General features: G+C 38.2%; 1 protein-coding gene across 1 annotated transcript in view; it reads right to left on the bottom strand.

Annotated features, from left to right (window-relative positions):
• SNX3 (sorting nexin 3) overlaps nt 1–23066 on the bottom strand; it is a 44698-nt gene that overhangs the window by 1806 nt on the left and 19826 nt on the right. The window contains exons 2-3 of the mRNA XM_082732102.1: nt 6530–6625; nt 331–455 (exon numbers count right to left, since the gene is read on the bottom strand). Of these exons, the coding sequence (XP_082588228.1) occupies nt 331–455; nt 6530–6625 (221 nt within the window). The remainder of the gene's footprint in view (nt 1–330; nt 456–6529; nt 6626–23066) is intronic.

Here is a 23066-nt window from a genome sequence, read left to right as displayed (position 1 = left end):
ATACCTTAAATGAGAAAGAATCATAAGTAAAACTGTATTTTTTAAATGCTGCAATTTTAAATGTAATTTGCATAAATTAACTATGAAAAACAAATACAAAACTTAGGTCAACACAAAGCTACTCATTTTAATCACTCAAGTGTGTTAATATTTATCACATGATCTTCAACTTGTTACATACTTTTACTTTATTCAAATGGCACAAACAGGAAATGGCCAAAAAGAAAAGTAGTGTTACCGTTCAGCTTCAGACCTAAACTACTAGTATCCACCTGAAGTCGTCTCAGAACACTATTCCCTCTTAAACCTCGAGGTACAGAAAGTACTCACTTGTTTATAAACTGCTCCAGTCCTTGCTTCCTTTCTTCAATAAAATTATCATCAAATATTCCATCATCTCCTCTAAAAGGAAGCTGGCGCAAAAACGCTTTTCCAGGGAGCGGGGGAACTACAACCTGAAAAAACACAGCAAAGAAAGCTCTTGAAGATGCTGACCGGGCTGTGAAAATATATAGAGCACAACATGAAGACAAGTATACGTTCACTAGGACAGCCATTCCACTGTTACACCAGTTTAAATATAAAAGAAAATCAGTAAAAAACACACTGAAAAAAGATTCAACGTTTGGAGGCAAGATAACCGAAACGCAGAATAACCCATCAGACTACGTACAGCTCCTCAATGGCATGGCCTGTAGCTTAATTATCGTTTTCCCTGAACCTGTCGAGGCACAAGTGTACCAAGAGAACACTCGAGCAATGCTACAGGAAAGGCTGTGATGCCTCCAGACAGTCCGGATGCCACTTAGGGGAGACAATGCTCCTACAGTTGAAACTGCAGAGACCACGATCAACTTTCAATTACAACAGTAACAAACTCTCTCCAGCCTGGGCAGGTCAGAATTCCATGGTCTCTTTCTTCCACCTCATACCATCTACAAATAGTCTTTCCTACTTGTGTTCGAGCAGCATTTAAAAAATAAAATACTCAACAATTCTGTCACCACTCTACCATTTTCTAGGCTAAGAAACATGTCAACTTTCTCCCACATCCACTACCCTCTCTCTCCCCAAGGACCTGTCATTTCTTTCTTCTGACAAAGGAATATCCTAATTTTCCCCTTTAGAGCCTAACTGTCCTCAAGGACCAACTCATACTGATCTCTCTCCAGATCAGGAATTACCTGGAGCTCAAATATTTGTCTGAGTTACACAGCACAAAGCTCTATTTCACAGGCGAGTTTGGTTTCTCAAACTATGGCACTATTAACATTTTGAACCAGGTCATTCTCTGGGGGTGGGGTGGGGCAGGGGAGGGCTTTCTTGCACACTGCATAATGCTTAACAGCATCACGGGCCTCTACCCACCAGGCTGGCTGCCACCCAGGAGCACCCCCTTGTTGTGACAATAAAAACCGTCTCCAGACACGGTCACATGTCTCCTGGGGGACAAAACTGCCCCTGGTGGAAAACCACCAACTTAAGCTCCTAATGCCTTCATATAACGATCCCGTCTCAGGTCTTAAAAATTTTAAGAAAGCCTGGGCACAAAACAGAAGCTCAAAGACCTGTTATGTGACTAACCACTTAGCTGGATCCGTATCTTACACAAAACAGAAAAGGTGTAAGGAAACAATTCAGACAAGAAGAAATATAAATAGTAAACACCAGTAATAAAATTATATGCATTCTAAAAATGTTAAACCCTTGATGCAGTTTCTATCCTGAAACAAAAAGAAATGAACTAGGGTGAAAAAAGAAAGATCAACACAGGGCGCCTGGGTGGCTCAGTGGGTTAAGCCTCTCTGCCTTCAGCTCAGGTCACGATCTCAGGGTCCTGGGATCAAGCCCTGGATTGGGCTCTCTGCTCAGCAGGGAGCCTGCTTCCCTCTCTCTCTCTCTGCCTGCCTCTCTGCCTACTTGTGATCTCTGCCAAATAAATAAATAAAATCTTTAAAAAAAAAAAAAAGATCAACACTTCATACAGAATAGCAAAGAACAAAATAAAAGCAAAAGAGAACAGAAAACCAAATGCCCAACATGAACTTCCTAATTCCTTCCCAGATCCAACGACTCTTCTCCCCAGAAGACCAATGATTAAGACGTCTGAAGATTTACCTTCCTAACTCTGCCTTAGCATTCTCAAATCTCTCTCCTTATATCAGCATTTGTGAAGTTGAGTGTTAAAACCTGTAAGGACCATACAATTGAGAAGCAGAGATTGTGACCACTAACTGAGCTCCAGTACGATGGCTATCTGATGGGCAGGGAAAAACACCTGTATGTATAAAGCTATTGTTAAAAAAAGAAGCCAGAACTATACTAAACAAATAACTACCATTAATTCAGGGCATAATTTAGCATGAAACTTAAGATTACTATGTGTTATCTAAAGAGATATATTCTTCCTAACATAATATTCAAAGCTGTCACTGAAATGGATGGTGAGGCTGTAGGATTAATAACCTACAAAAATCATGAGTGGCTTGTTCGGCTAAGATTCCAAAGATCCTCTTCAACATCAAATTATTTTTGCTTAAGCAGTCTGAAACAATCTCGTTCGAGTATACTGAACATCACCTACTTTCTAGCCTCAAAAACCATTATTTTGGTTAAAAGTACTAATACGTAAATGAAAATAACTGTTTTTAGCAATACTGTAATACAAGTACAACTTTCACAGTAAACCCTTCAGATATTTAACTGGCCTATTACTAAAAGTGCAGTATTGACCTTCAAAGGACAGTAATTATATGAAAACAATCCATAAAATGCGAGATTTTTGCAAATCATATGTCTGATAAGGAACTTGTAAGACTTTTTAAATATATTCTAGATACAACTCAATAATAAAAAGACAAAACATTCTATTAAACGGGCAAAGGATCTGAAAAAAGTATTTCTCCACAGAAGATATATAAATGACCGATAAGTGCACGGAAAAATGATCAACATCACCAGCCCTCAGCGAAATGAAAATCAAAACCACACTGACCCTGCACCACACATGCTAGGCCAGCTATAGTAAAGCAGCTAGCTGTAGAGGCACTTGGGCATCTCAGTCGGCTCAGGTTGTGGGATTAAGCCCTGCATGGGGCTCTGCACTCAGCAGGACTCTGCTTGAGATTCCTTCTCCCCCACCCCCCAAAGCGTGCATACATACTCACTCTCTATCAAGTAAGTCTTAAAAGAAAAAAGAAAAAAAAAAAGACAGCTATTAGTAAGTGTTGGTAAGGACAGAGAAAAAAGCAGGACCCTCAGACATTGGTGGGATTGTAAAAATGGTATAGCTGCTTTGGAAAACAGTCTAGGAGTTCCTCAAACAGTTATCACAGAACCCAGTAAATCCAGTCCTATGTATACACTCAAGAGAAACAGAAACATATGTCCAAAAAACCCTGTACCAGATGTTCACAGCAGTGTTATCTGCAACACTCAAAAGTAGAAACAACCTGAATGTCTACCAACTGATGAAAGGATAAATAAAATAAATAAATAAAATGCATATCCATACAACAGAGTATTTGGCAACAAAAAGAAATGAACTAGGAAAAAAAAAAAAAAAATGAGGGAGTAATGTTAAAAACACCCTCAGTGAAAGAAGCCAGACACATCAGACTCCATACTCTATGCTATTTATATGAAATGTCCAGAACAGGCAAGTCCATACAGAAAGTCAATTAGCAGTTGTACAGGCCTGGGTGAGGAGGGGCCGAGGGAGAAACTGGTAGTGACTACTAATGGGCACGGGGTTTCTTTTATGGAATGACTAAGTTGTTCTAAAATTGACAGTAAAGATTGTTGTACAACTTTGTGAATATACTAAGAACCAATTAATTTTACTTTAAATGGGTGAACTGTATGGCATGTGAATTCTATGTCATTGAAGCCATTATTTTTTCCAGAAGTGAGGTCTACATGCCCCAAATGTTTACTAAACACTCCAGGGCAGCACATGCTATGTTAAGCAAAGCCCAAAACCTATCAAGACACTTCTTCCCAGAAGAAGAATACTGCATCATTTCACTTATGTGTGGAATCTAAAAAAATGAGACTCTTAGCTACAGAGAGTAGCAGATTAGTGGTTGCCAGGGGGTGGGGGAAGGGGGAAATGCAGGCTGCTGGTCAAAGGGTACAAACTTCCAGTTATAAAAATGTTCTGGGAGTCTAATGTAGAGCATGGTGACTATAGTTAACAATACTCTACTGTACATTTAGAAGTTGCTAAGACTGTAGATCTTAAATTTTCTCACCACCACCAAAAAAAACCATGTGGGAGGGATAGGGTGATTGGGTTATGGTTATGGACATTGGGGAGGGTATGTGCTATGGTGAATACGGTGAATTGTGATTCACAGACCTCTACCCCTAAAGCAAATAATACATTATGTGTTAATAAAAAAAAAAAAATTAACAACTATGTGAGGTGGATATATTAACTAAGCTTACTGTGATCATCATTTCATAATATATACATATAACAAATCATTATGTTGCACGCCTTAAGCTTACACAGTGTTATTTGTCAATTATATCTCAATAAAGCTGGGAATTCTTCCCTGTGGTCATAATTAATTTCTTGTTACCCAAAATGTTCCTAACTTGTTTTGTACATTTAGATCTTCAAACCATCCATAATTCATATATAGTGAGTTATAAATTTTTATTCCTAAATAGACAGCCAAAATGTTACAATCCCATTTACTGAATATAAATTATTTTCCCTACTGATTGACAATGTTATTTTTGTTACTAAATTTCCAATAAACATGCAAGTTAGCCCCTAAGTTCTATTACATTCTGCTAATCTATCTGCTTATCTCTAAAGCAATACCAAACTGTTTTAATTACTGCAGCCTTAAGAGAAACTCTGATGTCTGCAGGTGTTCCGCACATGCTGAAAATAATTTTTGACTCTTCTTGGGGTTCTCTTTGATTATAAAGCTCATATATAAATCTGTAAGTTTATTTAAAAAAAAAAAACCACTAAGATTTCTATCAGAGGAGATAATGCTTTGCTTTGAGCAGGTCTACTGCTAAAATGTCACCTCTAAGTGAGGCCTTCCTCTGACAACTCTAAAAAAGAGTACTCTCCTGGCACTCCCTACTTCCCTTGGTTTTTGTTTTTTCTTTTTCCTTCTTTCTTTTTTACAGGCTGTATTTATTTATGTAACACACAGAGATCACAAGTAGGCAGAGAGGGGCGTGGGGGAGGAAGCAGGCTTCCTGCTGAGCAGAGAGCTGGATGCAGGGCTCTTTGATCCCAGGACCCTGAGATCATGACCTGAGCCTAAGGCAGAGGCTTAACCCACTGAGCCACCCAGGTGCTCCGGTTTTTGTTTTCTTTAGAGCGTCTCACCATCTGACATACTAGATATCTACTTTTTCTGCTTTCCCATCACTGCCAGCCGACTTCCCCAACAGATTATAAGGACCATGAAAAGTGGGGTCTTAATGTGTTCACAGATCTATCCGTAAGTCAAAGGACATTCAGGATAGCTCTCAAATGTTTACAGAATAAATTAATCTTCAAAAGTGAATATTCCAAACCAAGAATGTAGCATTTCTATTTATTAAGTTATGCTTTTGTTTTTTAGTAAAGTTTTGAAGTTTTCTTTACATGGGTCTTAAATTTCTAGTTTTATTCATAGATATTTTATTCTTTGATATTCTTTTGAGCCAACTGATTCTGCTTTACATTTCGATAGAATGCTATGATTTGTGTAATATATCGCTCTTCTATCCAGCCACAGGTATCTGGTTAAGGAAGTTTTCCTTCCATTTCAACTTATCACACTTGAGAAATGAGCACAAGTTAGCCTTCACCTGCTTCCGGGCTCCAACACACCAACTTCTGATGCCCTTCTGACACCAGGCTGAAATTAGGGTCATTAGAATGAGACCTTGCCTTGCCGTAATTTTTTTTGCAGCCAAAGCCACTAAATTTTAAGAGAAGATAACTCTTACCAAAGCATACAGCAGTGTTTTTAAATTGCATGTAGCAACCAATGAGACCATGGCCATCATTTGAAAAGCTAAGCTGAACAATATCAGCACATATCCCAGGTAAGGTAAGTACTGGTTTATGAAAACTCTGGCTATATATACATGTGTGACAATGAAAAAGTGTATTACGAATCAGTAAAAGAAAAAGAACTGCAAATACAGTGATATATGAGATGTACTGAGGAAGAGAAACTTCGGAAGGTGTAGGGAAGGGGAGGGGCAAGACGGAAGAGGAAGGTGAGAGGGAAAGGAAGGAAGGAATAGCAAAAGAGTTCTGAGAAGTAAGTGTTGGCCAAGCGTGAGTCCGTAAAGGCCTCAACTGGGCCATTAAAGTAGACAAGGGAAGAATGAGTTTTAAAGAAACATTATAGCCTTCCCCCATCGCCCAAAAAATAAGAGGAAACTGAACTACCAGAAAAAAAGAAATTATACTTGCTTTTACCCCCTTCATTCAAGGTAAGTTTTCTGAAACATTAAAATTCAGAGTCTTTGGCTTTAAAGTCCCATTACAAATAGTTCTTACCTTGCTCTCTCTTTCTAATTCACTTCGCAGCCATTCAAAGTCACTGTATCTTCTTCTAACGGTAGATTCCTTCAGCTTGAAAATAGGCAGATTTGTCTGAAATTAAAAAAAAAAAAAAAAAAATCACTCCTAAGCTGAAGCACAGGATAGGGACTTCAAAAACAGAGCTGGGGTGAGGAATCTGTCTGTCAAACTGATCACATGGCAGGCCTGGTTACCTTAAGAAAATCATGAAGTTATTACGATGACATTTTACCTCTAACAAAATAAAACTTGACTAAACATTAAACAAGTGTATTATATATGCTGGAGTACAACTTTTAAAAACGCACGTCTGCACATATGCTTTAGAAGGTCATTCTGCCTGAGGTCAGTTACGTAAATATAGGGCATTTTTCCTATTTTGGTGAGCTGTAGAAATGTCAAGTGGACAGGAGTGGGATAAAGCTAGCTCCGATGGCTGTCCAGTTTAGACAGTACTGTACCATACAATGCTCAAAGGGGGGAAGAGACCTTAACTACTTTGACATGATATACAAAATATTTTATTGTGATGACTGGATTAGATGTTTCACAATGAAAGAAATGAATGAAGGATTATGCTTAATGGTCTTCTAAAAAAAATGCGAGAAACTAGCAGGGAAAGAGTGCAAAGTCTGCACTATTATTACTAGTAGGAAATCAGGAGTCAATCACATTAGATTGAGTTCATAGATCCACAGCTTTATAGACTGAGGGCAAGTTTAAGAACGGAAAACATAATGCCCAGAACTCTGAGGTTACGCTGGAATGGAGACTGCTCTTTACAAGACTGCAAGGACCATTTATGTCTACTTCTAAAAGTAATAAAAAAGATTTCTGTTATCTTTTACTGATCCCTAGAAAAAGAGAAAATACACCACCAAACCCACTTTAAAATGGCTCATGATTAAGGGCTATTAGCAGAAGCCCATGACTTTTTTAGCAAGAACAGAATTTAAAGTGCACATAATATCACAAAGTTTATAGGGGACAGAAATGATCTAACATAATTAATGCCGTACCATACTGAAAATGCTATTTAATACTAGATACTCATGGGTTATACTTTGTCTCTAATTTGCTCTTTGTACTTGTAGAACAGCAAACCATTTTACAGCTGAAAAGAAAAGTTAAGTGTCACCAGAAGAGACATCAACCATCATGTAAACCTTACTCTTCAGAAAATGTCGATCATTTGTTAAACTTAATGCCACTGATAAATAATTGTCATTCAGCACAAGAAAAGCTTTTTATTCAGGGCCCTAAACCCATTTTGTAGTAGATTTTAGTTTTTTCCAAAGTGTATTAACTTCTCCATGCTGTATACCTTATAGCTTGGAATCTTCTACAGATGCTACTGGGCATAACACTGGATAGGTTTCAAGCGTGAAACCAAATCTCACAAGAGGTTTAAAAGCACTTGGATTTTCTTTCCCAGGTAACCACAACATTTGTTCATTGTATTAATGACTAAGAGCAAAATTGCACCTAACAAGACTCTTATTATACTAAAAGTCAAGCTTATATTTAGATGCTGGCTTGCTGTTTACAGAAGGGTATTCTCATTCCCCACAGGGAATAAAATTAGGTCCCCTGGGGAGCAGGATGATAATTCCCAGAAAGAAAGCACTGGATTATTTCTCTCTAATTTCACCCATTGGCTTTTTAACCAAGTTCACCCTTCCGCATTAAAATATTAAGTCTTTGTAAGTGTCTAAAGATAGAAAGGCTTTTACAGAATTGAGTGTTTTCTGCAGGTGAGATTTTACATTCTGAATTCCCTCCTCTCAAATTACTTTACAAAAGGGATTAGCTGCTCTCTTTATTCAATACGTTAAGATCAAGCTTGTGAAAAGAGTTCCCTGCGAATTTTCATACTTCTGGGTACGGAAGTCCATAAAGTTAATCTCTGAAACAACATATCAAGCTTACAGGTACAATGTTGAGGGAAGAGTGCCAATTCAGCTCATTTTACCTTCCATTTTCCCTTTTGAACTTTTGACACAATCATGATTATATCTGATTCACTTTAATAGAAGGGGAGTGGGAAGGCGAAAAAGTCCGTTCCATTCTATGATTAGCTAGTAATTTTTTAGATTATATATAAAAAAGGTTCACAGTTAAAGAAAATTCTTCTATTTAGTCTGCTCAACGGGCTATGCTTTCTCTTTACATGATGATTCCTTTAAAGTTTTGATAAAGTCACATCATGTAATTCTTAATATTATTTACCCATTACATTTGGAGTGGCAAGTTTGCCTGTTAACTTCCTCCTGATCAACACAACTTGATCAAAATAGAACTGAAAAAACGTGGAGGTGTTTTCGTTAAACCACTATTGATTATAAACTCTTGATCAGTCACTTACAACTTATTTAACCCTCATAAAATGTTCCATTTTGTTTTTCTAAATAGAGAAGAATGAGGGTAATTACCTTTTTTTTTTTTTTTTTTTTAACTACAGGTTTAGGAGGATTCAACTATTTTTACAATTTGGGAACATTTATAAAAGGGCTAGTGCTAGGTAAGTTGAGGAAATGTAAAGACTGAGATGGAGCCCTAACCCTTTGAAGCTTGTTTTAGGGAGGTTAAAGAATAAGAATACAAAAAATTTATGTGGTTAAAAATACCATACACCATAAACAAAAACAAAGTTGAAAGACCAAGAACAAATTGTAGACAAATATTTGCAACATAAAACAAAGGGATAATTTTATTAAAATGTAAAGAACTTAGAGACCAATTAAGGAAAAGATGAATAACCTGACAAAACAGGCAGAACATAGACTAAAGGCCAATAACGTTCAACCAACTTCACTCACACAAGAAATGCTAGTTGAAACAGGAAGATCCTATTTTCATTCAGACCAGCAGGTATTACATTTTATTTTAATACCTAGTGATGGAACGGAGACAGACAGACGGACAGACACTTGAAAAATCTGGTTGACGGGAGCAACTTGTAAGGAGGGCATTCTGGTAACACCTCTCATTCTTTCAAATGCATAGATCTTAAAAATAAGATGAAAACAGGGAGGGAAACCGTAAGAGACTCTTAACTGCAGGAAACACATTGAGGGAAGGCTCCTGGAGGGGAGAAGGGTTGATGATGCGGTGGGAACTGGGAGACATTAAGGAGGGCACTTGATGGAATGAGCACTGGGTGTTGTATGCAGTTGATGAATCATTAAATTCTACCCCTGAAACTAAAAACAGTAATAAAATAAAGGCATATATCCTCTAAGCCAACAGTTCCACTAGGAATTAATCCTACAAATATTTCCACATACACAAAAAGATACCAGTATTATATCATAATTATATATCTCAGTAGTTTACTTAAGCATTGTTCATGTGATAATAAAACAAAATCTAATACAACTGCTACAAACATAAGTGAAACTTTATACAGCTTTTACAAACTAAAATTCAGCCAAAGGCTGATCAGAAAGCCTAAGATGTGTTAAAGAGACGTTTAAGAGCATGTGACCTTTTTTTTTTGAGTATGTGACTCTTGATCTCAGGGTAATGAATTCAAGTCCCATGTTGGGGGCAGAGATTACATAAAAAAGTAAAACCTTTAAAAATAAGTTTCCTAACAGTACATACAGTATGATACCATTTTATGATACCATTTGTATAATTAAAGCGTAAGGGAACTGATACTGGATTTGGCCAGTATTCTCTTAACACATGGAGTAAGCCACACTGTAGGAAGACCTTGGAAAAAGTTAAATAGTGTGAGCTACATGCTGAGTACACTAAAGCGTAGGTCATGGGAAAACTGAAAAGGTTAAACTATGCCCTGAGTATGTGGCTAAGGTGTGTCTCTGTGAGCATCAGGATTAATAAACATCTCTAAACAGGAAAATAACTTCGAAATAGAAAAACAGAAGAGAGAAACTGCCATGAAGTTGAAGCCACAGAACTGGACAGATTAGCTACATGTTGGTGCATGAGGGGCCTAACAACGGGTGCCGTTCCTAAGTTGGTTCCGTTCTCATCCCGAGAAAGAAAATTTTTTGTGACTATGTATGGTAGGAGATGTTAACTAGACTTACTGTGATCATTTCACAAAGTATGCTAAATATGGGATCATTCATTACGCTGTACATCTGAAACTAATGTAGTATGTCAATTATTATTATTATTAGTTTTAGTTTTCTTTCATTTGGTAAGCTCTCCACCCAATATGGGGCCAAAACTAACAACTCTGAGACCAAGAGTCACTAACTCTTCTGAGCAAGCCAGGCAGGTGCCCCATGTCAATTATATCTTAAACAAACAAATAAACAAAAAAGAACAGCTGTTCTAGCCACTTCTAAGGTTTATCCGGCTTGAAGAAAATGCACAAGAGCCAGACTACTGAGGCAAATTAAAGCAAAAGTTCCTAATAGATTTTACTTTAGATTTCATTTAAAAATGCTTTATAGACTTAACCAGAGAGAAATAAAGTGGTGAATTCTGAAATTAAATGTAAATCAGACTTCAACATGGTTAACTTATTTAAATGACTAAAACTCTGAAACTTCCAAAAGGCAACATTTAGTATTCTCTTATCCTGACATTCATATTTCTCCCGTAGTTGTTCTAAATTGCTCAGACTGTGCATAAACTAGAAGCCACTATTTTCTGCCAGCTACTATTATTTTACCTATAGAACCACAGTTATTTTATTTTTAGGAACAGTGATCAGAGGCCCATAACATCAGAGACAAGTAAAATAAAGTCCATCATCAGGCAAGAACCATAAACTAAGCCATAATCTTCATTTATGTGCACAGGTACCTATTACTAGTAAACGCTGAAGGTGTGAGTAATCTTGGTCTTTTTTTTTTTTTAATTAAATTATATTATTTGACAGAGAGAGAGATCACAAGTAGGAAGAGAGGCAGGCAGAGACAGAGAGGGGGAAGCAGGCTCCCCACTGAGTAGAGAGCCCGATGCGGGGCTCGATCCCAGGACCCCGAGACCATGACCTGAGCTGAAGGCAGAGGGTTAACCCACTGAGCCACCCAGGCACCCAAACTTGGTCTTTTCAATAGTATCCATGTAACTGTGAAAGTTGTACAACTTGTTTCATTATAAATCTGAAGCAAGACAGACGCGCCTACAAACACATCAACTATTCCTATAGCATCTATGTAAGAAACCCAGTATTAACAATAATTTGAAGCTATGTCAGGCCCAAACTTTACATTTAAAAAGCAAAGAATTATAATTATCTGCCTCTTAAAAAAGCTAAGCAAGTTGCCAGGAATTCATTAAGTCTGTAGAAACAATTTTATACGCTAAGGAATCTGGGTGGCTCAGTTGGTTAAGCATCTGCCTTCAGCTCAGGTCATGATTCCAGGGTCCTGGGATTGAGCCCTGAGTCAGGCTCCCTGCTCTGCAGGGAATCAGCTTCTCCTTCTCCCTCTGCCACTGTTCATGTGCTCTCTCTCTCTAATAAATAAATAAAATCTTAAAAAAAAAAAAACCACCAATTTTATTCACCATTCCAAAATATACATTTTTAATTATTATACAACCCAAATACTAGTTAATGTGTCAGCACTACTTACTGACACTTTTGGGGGGGGCACCTGGGTGGCTCAGTTGGCTATGCATCCGACTCTTGGTTTCGGCTCAGATCAAGACCTCAAGGTTATGAGATCAAGCCCCCTAGTGGGGCTCAGTGCTCAGTGCAGAGTTTTCTTAAAACTCTCCCTCTGCTCTTCCCCACCACTCTAAAATAATTAAAATAAATAAATAGAAAGGTAAATAAATAAATGGTGCAATGTTAAGTCACAGAGAAAGAGACAAACCAAAATCTCCACTCTGTATCTTACCACTACTAAAATCAATGACATCAGTAGTTCTTTTTTTTTAAGATTTTATTTATTTGAGAGACAGAGAGAGAGAGAACATGTCTGGGGGAGTGGGGAGACTCCCACTGAGCAGGGAGCCCAATGTGGGGCTCGATCCTGGGACTCCAGGATCATGACCTGAGCAGACGTTTAACCAACTGAGTCACCCATGTGCCCATCAGTGGTTCCTAAATCCAGTTATGCTTCAGAATTACCTAGGTACCTTGAAACAATTTCTTAAATGGAAGTATAACATATGAGCAAATAACACTGAGGGTATAGCTTGGTTAAGTTTTCAGATGGTAGCAATTTGGGCAGTCTTTATAATCAAACAAACAAAAACAGTCTTGAGGCCTGCCTCAGAGCAACTAGATCAGTTTCAAGGGGAATGAACCCTTTAAAGATTTTACTTACTTTATTTTTTTAAAGATTTTACTTATTTTACAGAGAGAGCGCATGCGACCACAAGCAGGGTGAGCGGCAGGCAGAGAGACAAGCAGGCTCCCCAGAGAGCAGGGAACCCAATGCAGGGCTCGATCCCAAGGCCCTGGGATCATGACTGGCACAGAAGGCAAATGCCTAACTGACTGAGCCACCCAGGTGCCCCAAGACTTTTTTTTTAAGGTACCTCAAGATTTCAATTATCTTAGAGAAAAAGAGAGAGGGCAAGTTCAAGGAGAGGCAGAGGGGAGCGAGAAGAACAAGCAGACTCCACACTGAGTGCAGAAGCAGGACACAGGGTTTGGTTCCACAACCACAAGATCATGATCCAAGCTGAAATCAAGAGACCAATGCTGAACTGACTGAGCTACCCAGGTGCCTTGGGAATGAGCCTTTTAAAAAGGTTCCCCAGATGATTAATATACAATTTTAGTAACTATTAACTATAACATGTATGACTGGTTCAAACAATCACCCAACAAGTAGCTAAACCAGTGCTCAGATGAAAATCTACAGCTGTAAATGTCTACATTAAAAAAGATGAAATATCTCAAGTGAATAAACTTCCACCTTAAGAAACTAGAACAAACTAAAAACAAGTAGAAGAAAGGAAATAATAAAGATCAGAGTGGAAATGAGAGTGAAAAACAGCTGAGTGGAAAACAGAGAATAGAAAAACAGAAAAAATACAAATGAAAAGCATTCCAGGGCACTGGGTGGCTCAGTGGCTGAGCATCTGCTTTTGGCTTGAGTCATGATCCCAGGACTCTGGGATCAAGCCCTGCATTAGGCTCCCTGCTCAGCGGGGAGTTGGCTTCTCCCTCTGCCCCTCACCCAGCTTCTGCGCACTCTCTCAAATAAATAAAATCTTAAAAAAAAAAATTCAATGCTTCAAATAAAGAAACGAAATTTTAATCAAATTTAAGATTTTAGGGTGCCTGAGTGGCTCAGTGGGTTAAAGCCTCTGCCTTCAGCCCAGGTCATGATTCCAGGGTCCTGGGATGGAGCCCCACATCAGGCTCTCTGCTCAGCAGGGAGCCTGCTTCCTCCTCTCTCTCTGCCTGCCTCTCTGCCTACTTGTGATCTCTGTCTGTCAAATAAATAAATAAAATCTTTTTAAAAAATTTAAGATTTTAATATCTTGTTTTATAAAACTTTATAGTACTCATACTATTCCTTCTGCGGTCAAAGAAAATTAAAGTCAGTAACCCTACTCTTTCTCATTCTGTCAAATCTCACATTTAATACTGAATCTCACATTTATAAAATCTCACATTTTATACTGAATCAATCATTCAGTATAAAAGTACACACTTTATGATATTCTATATTACAACAGTGGTTAAGAGCTCAGTCTCTGTTTAGGTTCAAATTCCAGCATGGTCAGTTAGCTATATGAATTGGGCTAGTTAATCTATTTTTTTAATTTGCTCATCTATAAACTGGGGATAACAGTGTGAGAGTATATAAAAATAAATGGTTTAGAAATTGAACTAGCCCAGATAATTTCTTTTCTACTGCTTGGGAAATCATTCAAGGGATAAATATTTTGAAATAAGTTAGATATGTGGTTCTTGAAGGCCATGCTCTTATAACCCTATCTCGTACAGCTGTTGTAATGATGAAATGAGGTATGTACTATAAACACGCTAGAACCATACATAGCACCCAACTGCAAAGTCTAAGTTGCTTTTCTTACATCACCCCTTTTGTATCAGCAAAACTTTCTATTATTATAATACCCTCCTTTACCTTTAACCAACTGTTGTTAGTTATATTTGCTTTCTTTTTATTTTTTTTAAAGATTTTATTTATTTATATGACAGACAGAGATCACAAGTAGGCAGAGGGGCAGGCAGAGAGGCAGGCAGAGAGAGAGGAATTAAAGCAGGCTCCCCGTCAAGCAGAGAGCCTGATGTGGGGCTCGATCCCAGGACCCTGGGATCACGACCTGAGCCGAAGGCAGAGGCTTTAACCCACTGAGCCACCCAGGCACCCCTACATTTGCTTTCTTAATCTTCTGCAGCAGTTATTTCTGCTGAACCATTTGAGAGTAAACTGCACACATCATAATCCGTTACCACTAAGCACTTTGGTGTGCATTCCCTAAGAACATTCTCTTATTTAACCACAGAACAAGGACCAAATACAGGATATTTACATTGATGTACAGTCTGTATTCAACTTTAACAGTCGTCCCTTTAAAACTTTTTAAAAATTGGAATCTAATTAAGAATCAAGCTCTGCCTTTTGTGTCTCTGATCTTCAATTTAGAACACTCTTCCTGATGTATTACCATTCAAGATGCTGACAATTTTAAACACCGAAGGCCAGATATTTGAGATGCATTATACATTTGAGTTCGTCTGTTTCCTCTTAACCAGCCATATGTCCTGCATTTCTGGCAGTAATGTATGTTCCTAATGGCTGGAATGATGAATCTGTCTCAGCATATCACATCAGAAAGACATGATGTCAGTTTGTCCTGTTACTGAGTCACCTGATTAAGGTTAAGTTAGCCAGATTTCCCCAGTGTAAAGTTACCTTTTTTCCTTCTTTACAGTAAGTCTTTTTCTTATTCTTGTGCTTGCCCTTATAATAAAGTTTAGGGCCATTTGGAATTTATCCACCTAATTTAAAGCTCAAGAACTGTCAGAGCATAAAATGAATTCTGCTTCTTGGAGAAATTCACATTTTTAGGTGAAGTTATATGCCTGACTTTAACCATAAGGAGATGAGCTTACTGGACTGCCAAATAATAGCACCAACATACAGATATGTTAAGGACGTTTGGTTCACAATTTGACTTAGTAAACAGATCCTGAAGAGGACTAATAGTCTATTTGGCTAAAATGAAGCCTTAGGAGAATATTTGTACTTGCCTTAGGAGAAATTCAGGGTGATTCTCAAGCTTCTGTGTATCAATTGCAAGAAGAAAATATATTTTGCAGAGCACATTACAAGGTAACGGACTAATTATACAAGATACCTGGTATATTCAGAAAACTCGAAAAGAGAGTAAGACTAAAAACTTGATGTCTTTTATGTTATAATAATATACCAGAAACAAAACTCCGAAGGGATGAAACGTAGTATCTGTACGCCTGTACTGCACGACTGCTATCTAGTGGAGAGCACGGCATAACCTACAGACACGCTCAGTCATTAAGCCGTACACCTGAAACTAACATAACACTGCTGCAACTGCACGCAAATATAAAAAATTTTAAGCCCTACCATTTGTATAAAAGAGAAACCAGCCAATGTCCCAGAAGGTGTAATTAATGACACAGAGTAAAATCTTCAGAAATCCAAACAGATACTACACACTATAGAGCAGAGTTTTGAAACCATGGTACAGACCACTATTTTAGAAAACAAGTGCTCCCTTCACATGTAAGCAGAAGAAACGGTCACACTGGTCTCCAAAAACCTGAGGCTGACACGCTTCCACAGACTGACCTATTAAAAGTCAGCAGCTCACAGATACCCTATATGTAACCTGATGATCACTGATAGCCAAAGAGAAAACCAAGCCTCAAAATGTGATCACATGAATATAGCTCAACAATAGATATTAGAAAAATGTTTACTAGGTGTTTCTAGTATTTCTTCAGATAGTGTCATGTATACATTTGAGAAAAGAGACTGGCAACAACATCAAAAGTATACTCAATAGACCATACTCTATTTAACCAATCCTAAGAGATGTAAATGGATGCCTCACTCCTGTTCTCATTAAACGGCTGCATTTCTCCAAATATCTACATCTAGAGATAAAGGATAAGCTGAGAAGTGCTTAAGCTATTACCTCCCCCGTCAGTACTTTTGATACTTGTTTTACCCCATCTGGAACAGCATGAATAACTGCAGATATGGTTTATAACCTAGATGAACTCTAAATATGGCTGGGGAGAAGTCATTTAAGTGAAGAATAAGCTTTTTAGTCCAGAGAACCTTTGAAATGTAGATTGTCAGTAAGCCAAGGTATTTAGTTTAGTTTCTTTCTTTAAAAAAAAAAAAGGACATGGCTTTCCAGTGATACAATTTCCCATTATTTTAAAAGAAGTATCCTTTTTTTTTTAATTGAAGTATAGCTGACATACAGTATGATATTAGTTTCAGGTGTACCACATGAAAGAAGTATCCTTTACAGCATAATATCCAAAACAGTAGAGAAGAAATTATCTAGACTTCTTTAATGCATAAATCAAGTAATTCCATATACTTTTTCTACTTTGACCATATTCTTCATTTGTGAATTAGCAACAAGACTCATTTGTGAGCCTATGAAAGGTTTTCGCCTTTAAGGAAACCGCAGTAATACTTCTACTGTAAAGAAAAACTGGTTCCTCATAGTTCATGAACATTTATATCATCCCAGATAGGCTTCTGAAAGAAAACTGCTTATTAACAGTCTGTGACCTTTTGTGAACTATTTTAAAAGTGCAAAATTATTTTCTGTATCTTCCTAACTTGCCTCATGGTAAGAACTGTTTCAAGAGCTGTAAACACCCCCCAATTCCCACATATCCCAAGTGCCACAACCTACAGAATCTCATTCGCAGTAGTCTGAGGTGGAACACGGACATTGGGGTTTTTAAGCAATGCTAAGGAGCAGCCAGGGTTAAGAACCACTGCCCCAGAACCCCTGCCCTACACCTACTAACTGTGAGACAGGGAAAGGGAGCTAAGGAATCTGCATGATGACCCCATCATTTCAGTTTAGCCAAGATAATTACAGGCCATGATATTTTACCTCTTCAAGGACAGTGATTTGGAACTAACTCTTATGACACTAACTGGAAATGAGATGCAAAGTCATTGCAGGTAAAACTATAACGGGGAAACCAGCGGAAGAATATTGGCTAAGCACCTACTCAGTAAGTGTATTCTGAACAACTATATACACAACATCAGGCATGCGCGGACTACAGGGATCTCAACAGGATCTCCCCCTCAAGAGCTGTGCATGGCATGAAGCTGGAAGGTGGGAGGGATTAAAGAAGCAGAGTAGAAATAAAATAATTTAAGGGGTACGCGGCTGGCTCAGTCTGTGGAACATGCAACTCTAAATCCAGGGGCTGTGAGTTCAAGCCCCAGGCTGGGTGCAGATTACTTATAAATTTAAAAATCTTAAAAAAAACCCACACCAATATACATATAAAAAACACATTAGGTTAAGTTTGCATGATAGGCTCATAAAAAGTATCCTTACAATTCAAAAAATTAGAACAGTAATACACATTCCTTTCTAGATATTTCATTTTGATACATATCCTTTCAGACTTCTATATATACAACTTCTATTTTTATTAAATATGTTAGGAGAGTCTCATTTGTATCATTAACAGGATTATACAGAAGCTATCTCCATGAGAGGTGGGTCAAACAATGATGAAGCACACAGCTCTGGAACCAGACAATCTGGTTTTAATCCCAACTCCTGCATTAACCAGCTACCTCACCCTTGGCAAAATGCTATGGAAGAGAGAGTTAGATGAAGCCTTGATACAGCTCCAGGGAATTTATATACTTTCCTTGAGACAAACCCCTGAAGGTGAAATAACTGAGCCAAAGGCTATGAATGCTAATGCTTCACAATGGCCTCAAGGGAGGCTACTTCACTAGACTGGGGAGGTCTGGAACTGGAGCAGGCGGTTACTTTGGTTACCTGAAGTAAGTCACGCTTTCTGTATCCTTTCCCCTCTTGACTCAGCCATGTAACCGCCTTTGATGAATGGTACATTACCAAGTATTTGTGAATTGAGGCTTGTCCTCTTGGAGCATCTGTTCACGAAAAGACATTCTCTCTTGGAACCCAGACACTATTCTGTTAGAAGTCCAGCTATTCACATGAAGGAAAACTCAGGAACTGATCAACAGCCCCAGCTGAACTCCCAGTTGGTGCCAGCACCAACTTGCCAGCCAGCCATTTGACTGAATCATCTTGGAAATAAATCCTCCAGCCCCAATCAAGGTGCTCCGGCAGGTATCAAGGAAAACACAGATAAAACTGCTCCTTCTAAGACCTGACCAGATGGCTGAATTGTGATAAAGTGAAAGTTAGTTGTTTTAAGACACCAAATTTTGGGGTTGTCTATTACATAGTAACAGACAACTGAATGAGTAACCTGACTTTGGTAGAATTATGCTAAACAAAAAGCACACTGAGAGGACAGTATTTCATATATAAAAACATGGTACTTAGTAAGTGTATAGACTTCTTTATTTTTAACACTTTGCTCTTAACTTTTTTGCTTCCTTATTACCTCCTATGTTCTGAGCAGCTGAGGTTCCCAAAAAATCTAAAACAGTTCATTGATTATGGATTAATTATGGAAGTGTTTTTCCAGAATTTAAGCAGGTGATAAAATGAACTGAAACTTTTCTACTCTGAACAAAAGCAAGGTCCTAAAGTAAGTTGTAATTTAAGGTGCTTTCTCTGCACTAACGTGATAAACCTCTAAGAACAGAGTATGAAATAATTGGCCACCTACATTATAAAAGAATGAAACCGACGTGTTTCTTCAAAGTATGAAGTAGTACCTGGGACACAAAAACAAGAGGGTAATTACCGAGTCTTAATTATTTAAGACCAGAGTAATGCTTCTGTTAATAAAGTCTCTTCTGTTCTTGTGAGAGTGACTAGCTATAATAAGACCACCAGACAATGGCATTAAATACTATATACATTAGACTGGCAGCAATGTCATTACAATACTTCATTCCTTCCATAAAGCCCCACAAAGAGTGATTACTGTTCTTATAACCCAAAAGTACTCAAATTACTAACACAAAATCCTTTTACTAGATACAGTAAGTAACTCTCTTAAGAACCCCCATAATAAACAGCTGGAAAAAGCACAGATCACAAGTTATAACATGTCATCAAAGATTTCAATACATTAATAATTAAGTCAGTAATTTTAAAAAAATTTCTTGCCAGCATATTGTCTTGAACTATTAAGTGACTGTGGTGGGGCTGCAGAGCAGGGTATTCTGGGTTCTGTCCCTCACAATTTAAGTTCATTTCTGAGTACTTAGTCTAGCCTCTTTTTTTCCTCATACTTTCCCTCCCTTACCCTGTCCTCTGAGTTGCAAAGTTTCTAAGAAAAGGAAATCATTCCAGATCCTTCACCTCTATCAGGTGATTTATCAGATATGTCATTTGCAAATATCTTCTCCCATTCCGTAGGCTAGCTTTTATTTTTTTTTATTTATTAATTATTTTATTTATTTTTTATTTATTTTATTTTATTTTTTAAGATTTTATTTATTTATTTGACAGACCTTCATAATACATTTCCAAACTATTTGGAAAATATTTGTGGGAAATATATTTTAAGTCATGACACTTATAAATATTAATTATGTATCTCATAAGCCACTGGTGTTACTTAGAATGCTAAGAACTATACAGAATAAAAGTATTAATTGGGAATCCACCACAAACACTGGCTAAATATATGGACATGGTCCCTGATTGGCAGACTTTATACAGACAAGGATAGGTAAGGTTAAGGAGAGGGAAATTAAGAATACTAGAATACAATGGGGCAAATTTCTGTAGATGGTACCCAATCTGGGGAGTGCATAATTGTAACACAGACATGTATGTACAACCTTTTAAGCTTAGAGGCTTTAAGACTCATTAAAATTTTTTCTGAGGCTCCTGGGTGGCTCAGTAGGTTGAGACTTCACCTCTTGGTTTCTGCTCAGGTCCTAATCTCAGGGTGCTGAGATCGAGCCCTGCATCAGGCTCTGTGCTCAGTGGGGAGTCTGCTTCTCTTCCTCTGCCCTTCCTCAGCTCGCTCTCTCTCAGATAAATAAGTAAATCTTTAAAAAAAAAAAAAAACCCAAAAACATTACTTTAGGGGTGCCCAGGTGTCTCAGTAATTAAGCCATTAAGCCTTCGGCTCAGGTCATGATCCCAGGGTCCTCAGATCAAGCTCTGCATTGGGATCCCTGCCCAGCGGGAAGCCTGCTTCTCCTTCTCCCACTCCCCTTGCTTGTGTTCCCTCTCTTGCTGTGTCTGTCTCTATCAAATAAATCAATAAAATCTTTAAAAAAAAATGTTACCTTCCTTCTCTGAGTTGCATCATCTTTAAAATGAAGACACTGTCATTTACCTCAGTAATTAAAGAGGAACTTTTATTACTTCAAACATATTATCAAATGAAACAAGATGGGATTGGGAGGGAGACAAACCATAAGTGACTCTTAATCTCATAAAACAAACTGAGGGTTGCTGGGGGGAGGGGGGTTGGAAGAAGGCGGGGTAGGGTTATGGACATCTGGGAGGGTATGTGCTTTGGTGAGTGCTGTGAAGTGTGTAAACCCGGCGATTCACAGACCTGTGCCCCTGGGGATAAAAATATATTATATGTTTATAAAAAATAAAAAATTAAAAATAAAAAACATATTATCACTTATTGGATATTGAGTGTAGGACAAATATCATGCCACATTTTTTCAAAATTTTTATATCAATTCTAGTTAGGTAACATACATTCCAATATTGGTTTCATGAGCAGATCAGTGATTCATCATTTACATAGAACACCTACTGCTCATCATAACAAGTACCCTCCTTGATGCCCATCGCCCTCTACCTCCCTCTATCAACCCTCAGTTTGTTCTCTACCTTTAGAGTATCTACGGTTTCCTTCTCTCTTTTTTTGGTCCCCCTTCCCGTATGTTCATCTGTTTTGTTTTTTAAATTCTACGTATGAGGGACGCCTGGGTGGCTCAGTTGGTTAAGCAGCTGCCTTCGGCTCAGGTCATGATCCCAGCGTCCTGGAATCGAGTCCCACATCGGGCTCCTTGCTCCGCAGGGAGCCTGCTTCTCCCTCTGACTCTGCCTTCCACTCTGCCTATGCTCGCTCTCCCTCACTCTCTCTCTGATAAATAAATAAATAAAATCTAAAAAAAAAAAAAAAGGCTCGGGCTGTTTAAATTCTACGTATGAGTGAAATCACACAGTATGTCTTTTTCTGACTTATTTTGCTTAGCATAATACATTCTCACTCCATCCACATAACTGCGAATGGCAAGAATCCATTCTTTTTGATGGCTAAGTAATATTCCATTGTATGTGTTTGAGTGTGCATGCATACCACTTCTTTATCCATTTATCAGTCTATGGATATTTGGGCTCTCTCCATAGTTTAGCTATTGTAGATAATGCTGCTATAAACACTGGGGTACACATACCCCTTCAAATCAGTATTTTTTTTTTTAAGATTTTATTTATTTGAGAGAGAGCATGAGCGAGGAGAAGGTCAGAGAGTGAAGCAGACTGCCCATGGAGCTGGGAGCCTGATGTGGGACTCGATCCCGGGACTCCGGGATCATGACCTGAGCCGAAGGCAGTTGTCCAACCAACTGAGCCACCCAGGTGTCCCTCAAATCAGTATTTTTGTATCCTTTGGGTAAATACCTAATAATACAATTACTAGATCGTAGTTTCTATTTTTAACTTTTGAGGATCCTCCATACTATTCTCCAGAATGGCTGCACCAGTTTGCTTTCCAACCAACAGTGCGAGAGGGTTCCCCTTTCTTCGCATCTTTGCCAGCACCTGCTGTTTCCTCTGTTGTTAATTTTAGCCATTCTGACAGGTGTTAGGTTTCTCAGTGTGGTTTGGATTTGTACTTCCCTGATGATGAATGATGTTAAGCATTTTTTCACATGTTTGTTAGCCATCAGGATGTCTTCTTTGGAAAAGTGTCTACTCATGTCTTCTGCCCATTTCTTAACTGGATTATTTGGGTCTTCTGGGGTTTTGAGTTTGGTAAGTTCTTTATATATTTTGGATACTAACCCTTTATCAGATATGTCATTTGCAAATATCTTCTCCCATTCCGTAGGCTAGCTTTTATTTTTATTTTATTTTATTTTATTTTTTAAGATTTTATTTATTTATTTGACAGAGAGAGAGAGAGAGATCACAAGTACGCAGAGAGGAAGGCAGAGAGGAAGGGAAGCAGGCTCCCTGCTGAGCAGAGAGCCCGATGTGGAGCTCGATCCCAGAACCCTGGGATCATAACCTGAGCCAAAGGCAGAGGCTTTAACCCACTGAGCCACCCAGGCGCCCCTTTTTATTATTTTTTTTTCAAAGATTTTATTTATTTGACAGACAGAGATCACAAGTAAGAAGAGAGGCAGGCAGAGGGGGAGGGGAGCAGGCTCCCTGCTGAGCAGAGAGCCCGACGTGGGGCTCG

Source organism: Mustela nivalis (assembly GCF_964662115.1).
Source record: "Mustela nivalis genome assembly, chromosome: 5".
Taxonomy (NCBI): Eukaryota; Metazoa; Chordata; class Mammalia; order Carnivora; family Mustelidae; genus Mustela; species Mustela nivalis.
The sequence above is the reverse complement of the archived record's forward strand: the minus strand, read 5'-3'. Positions and strand labels throughout refer to the sequence as shown.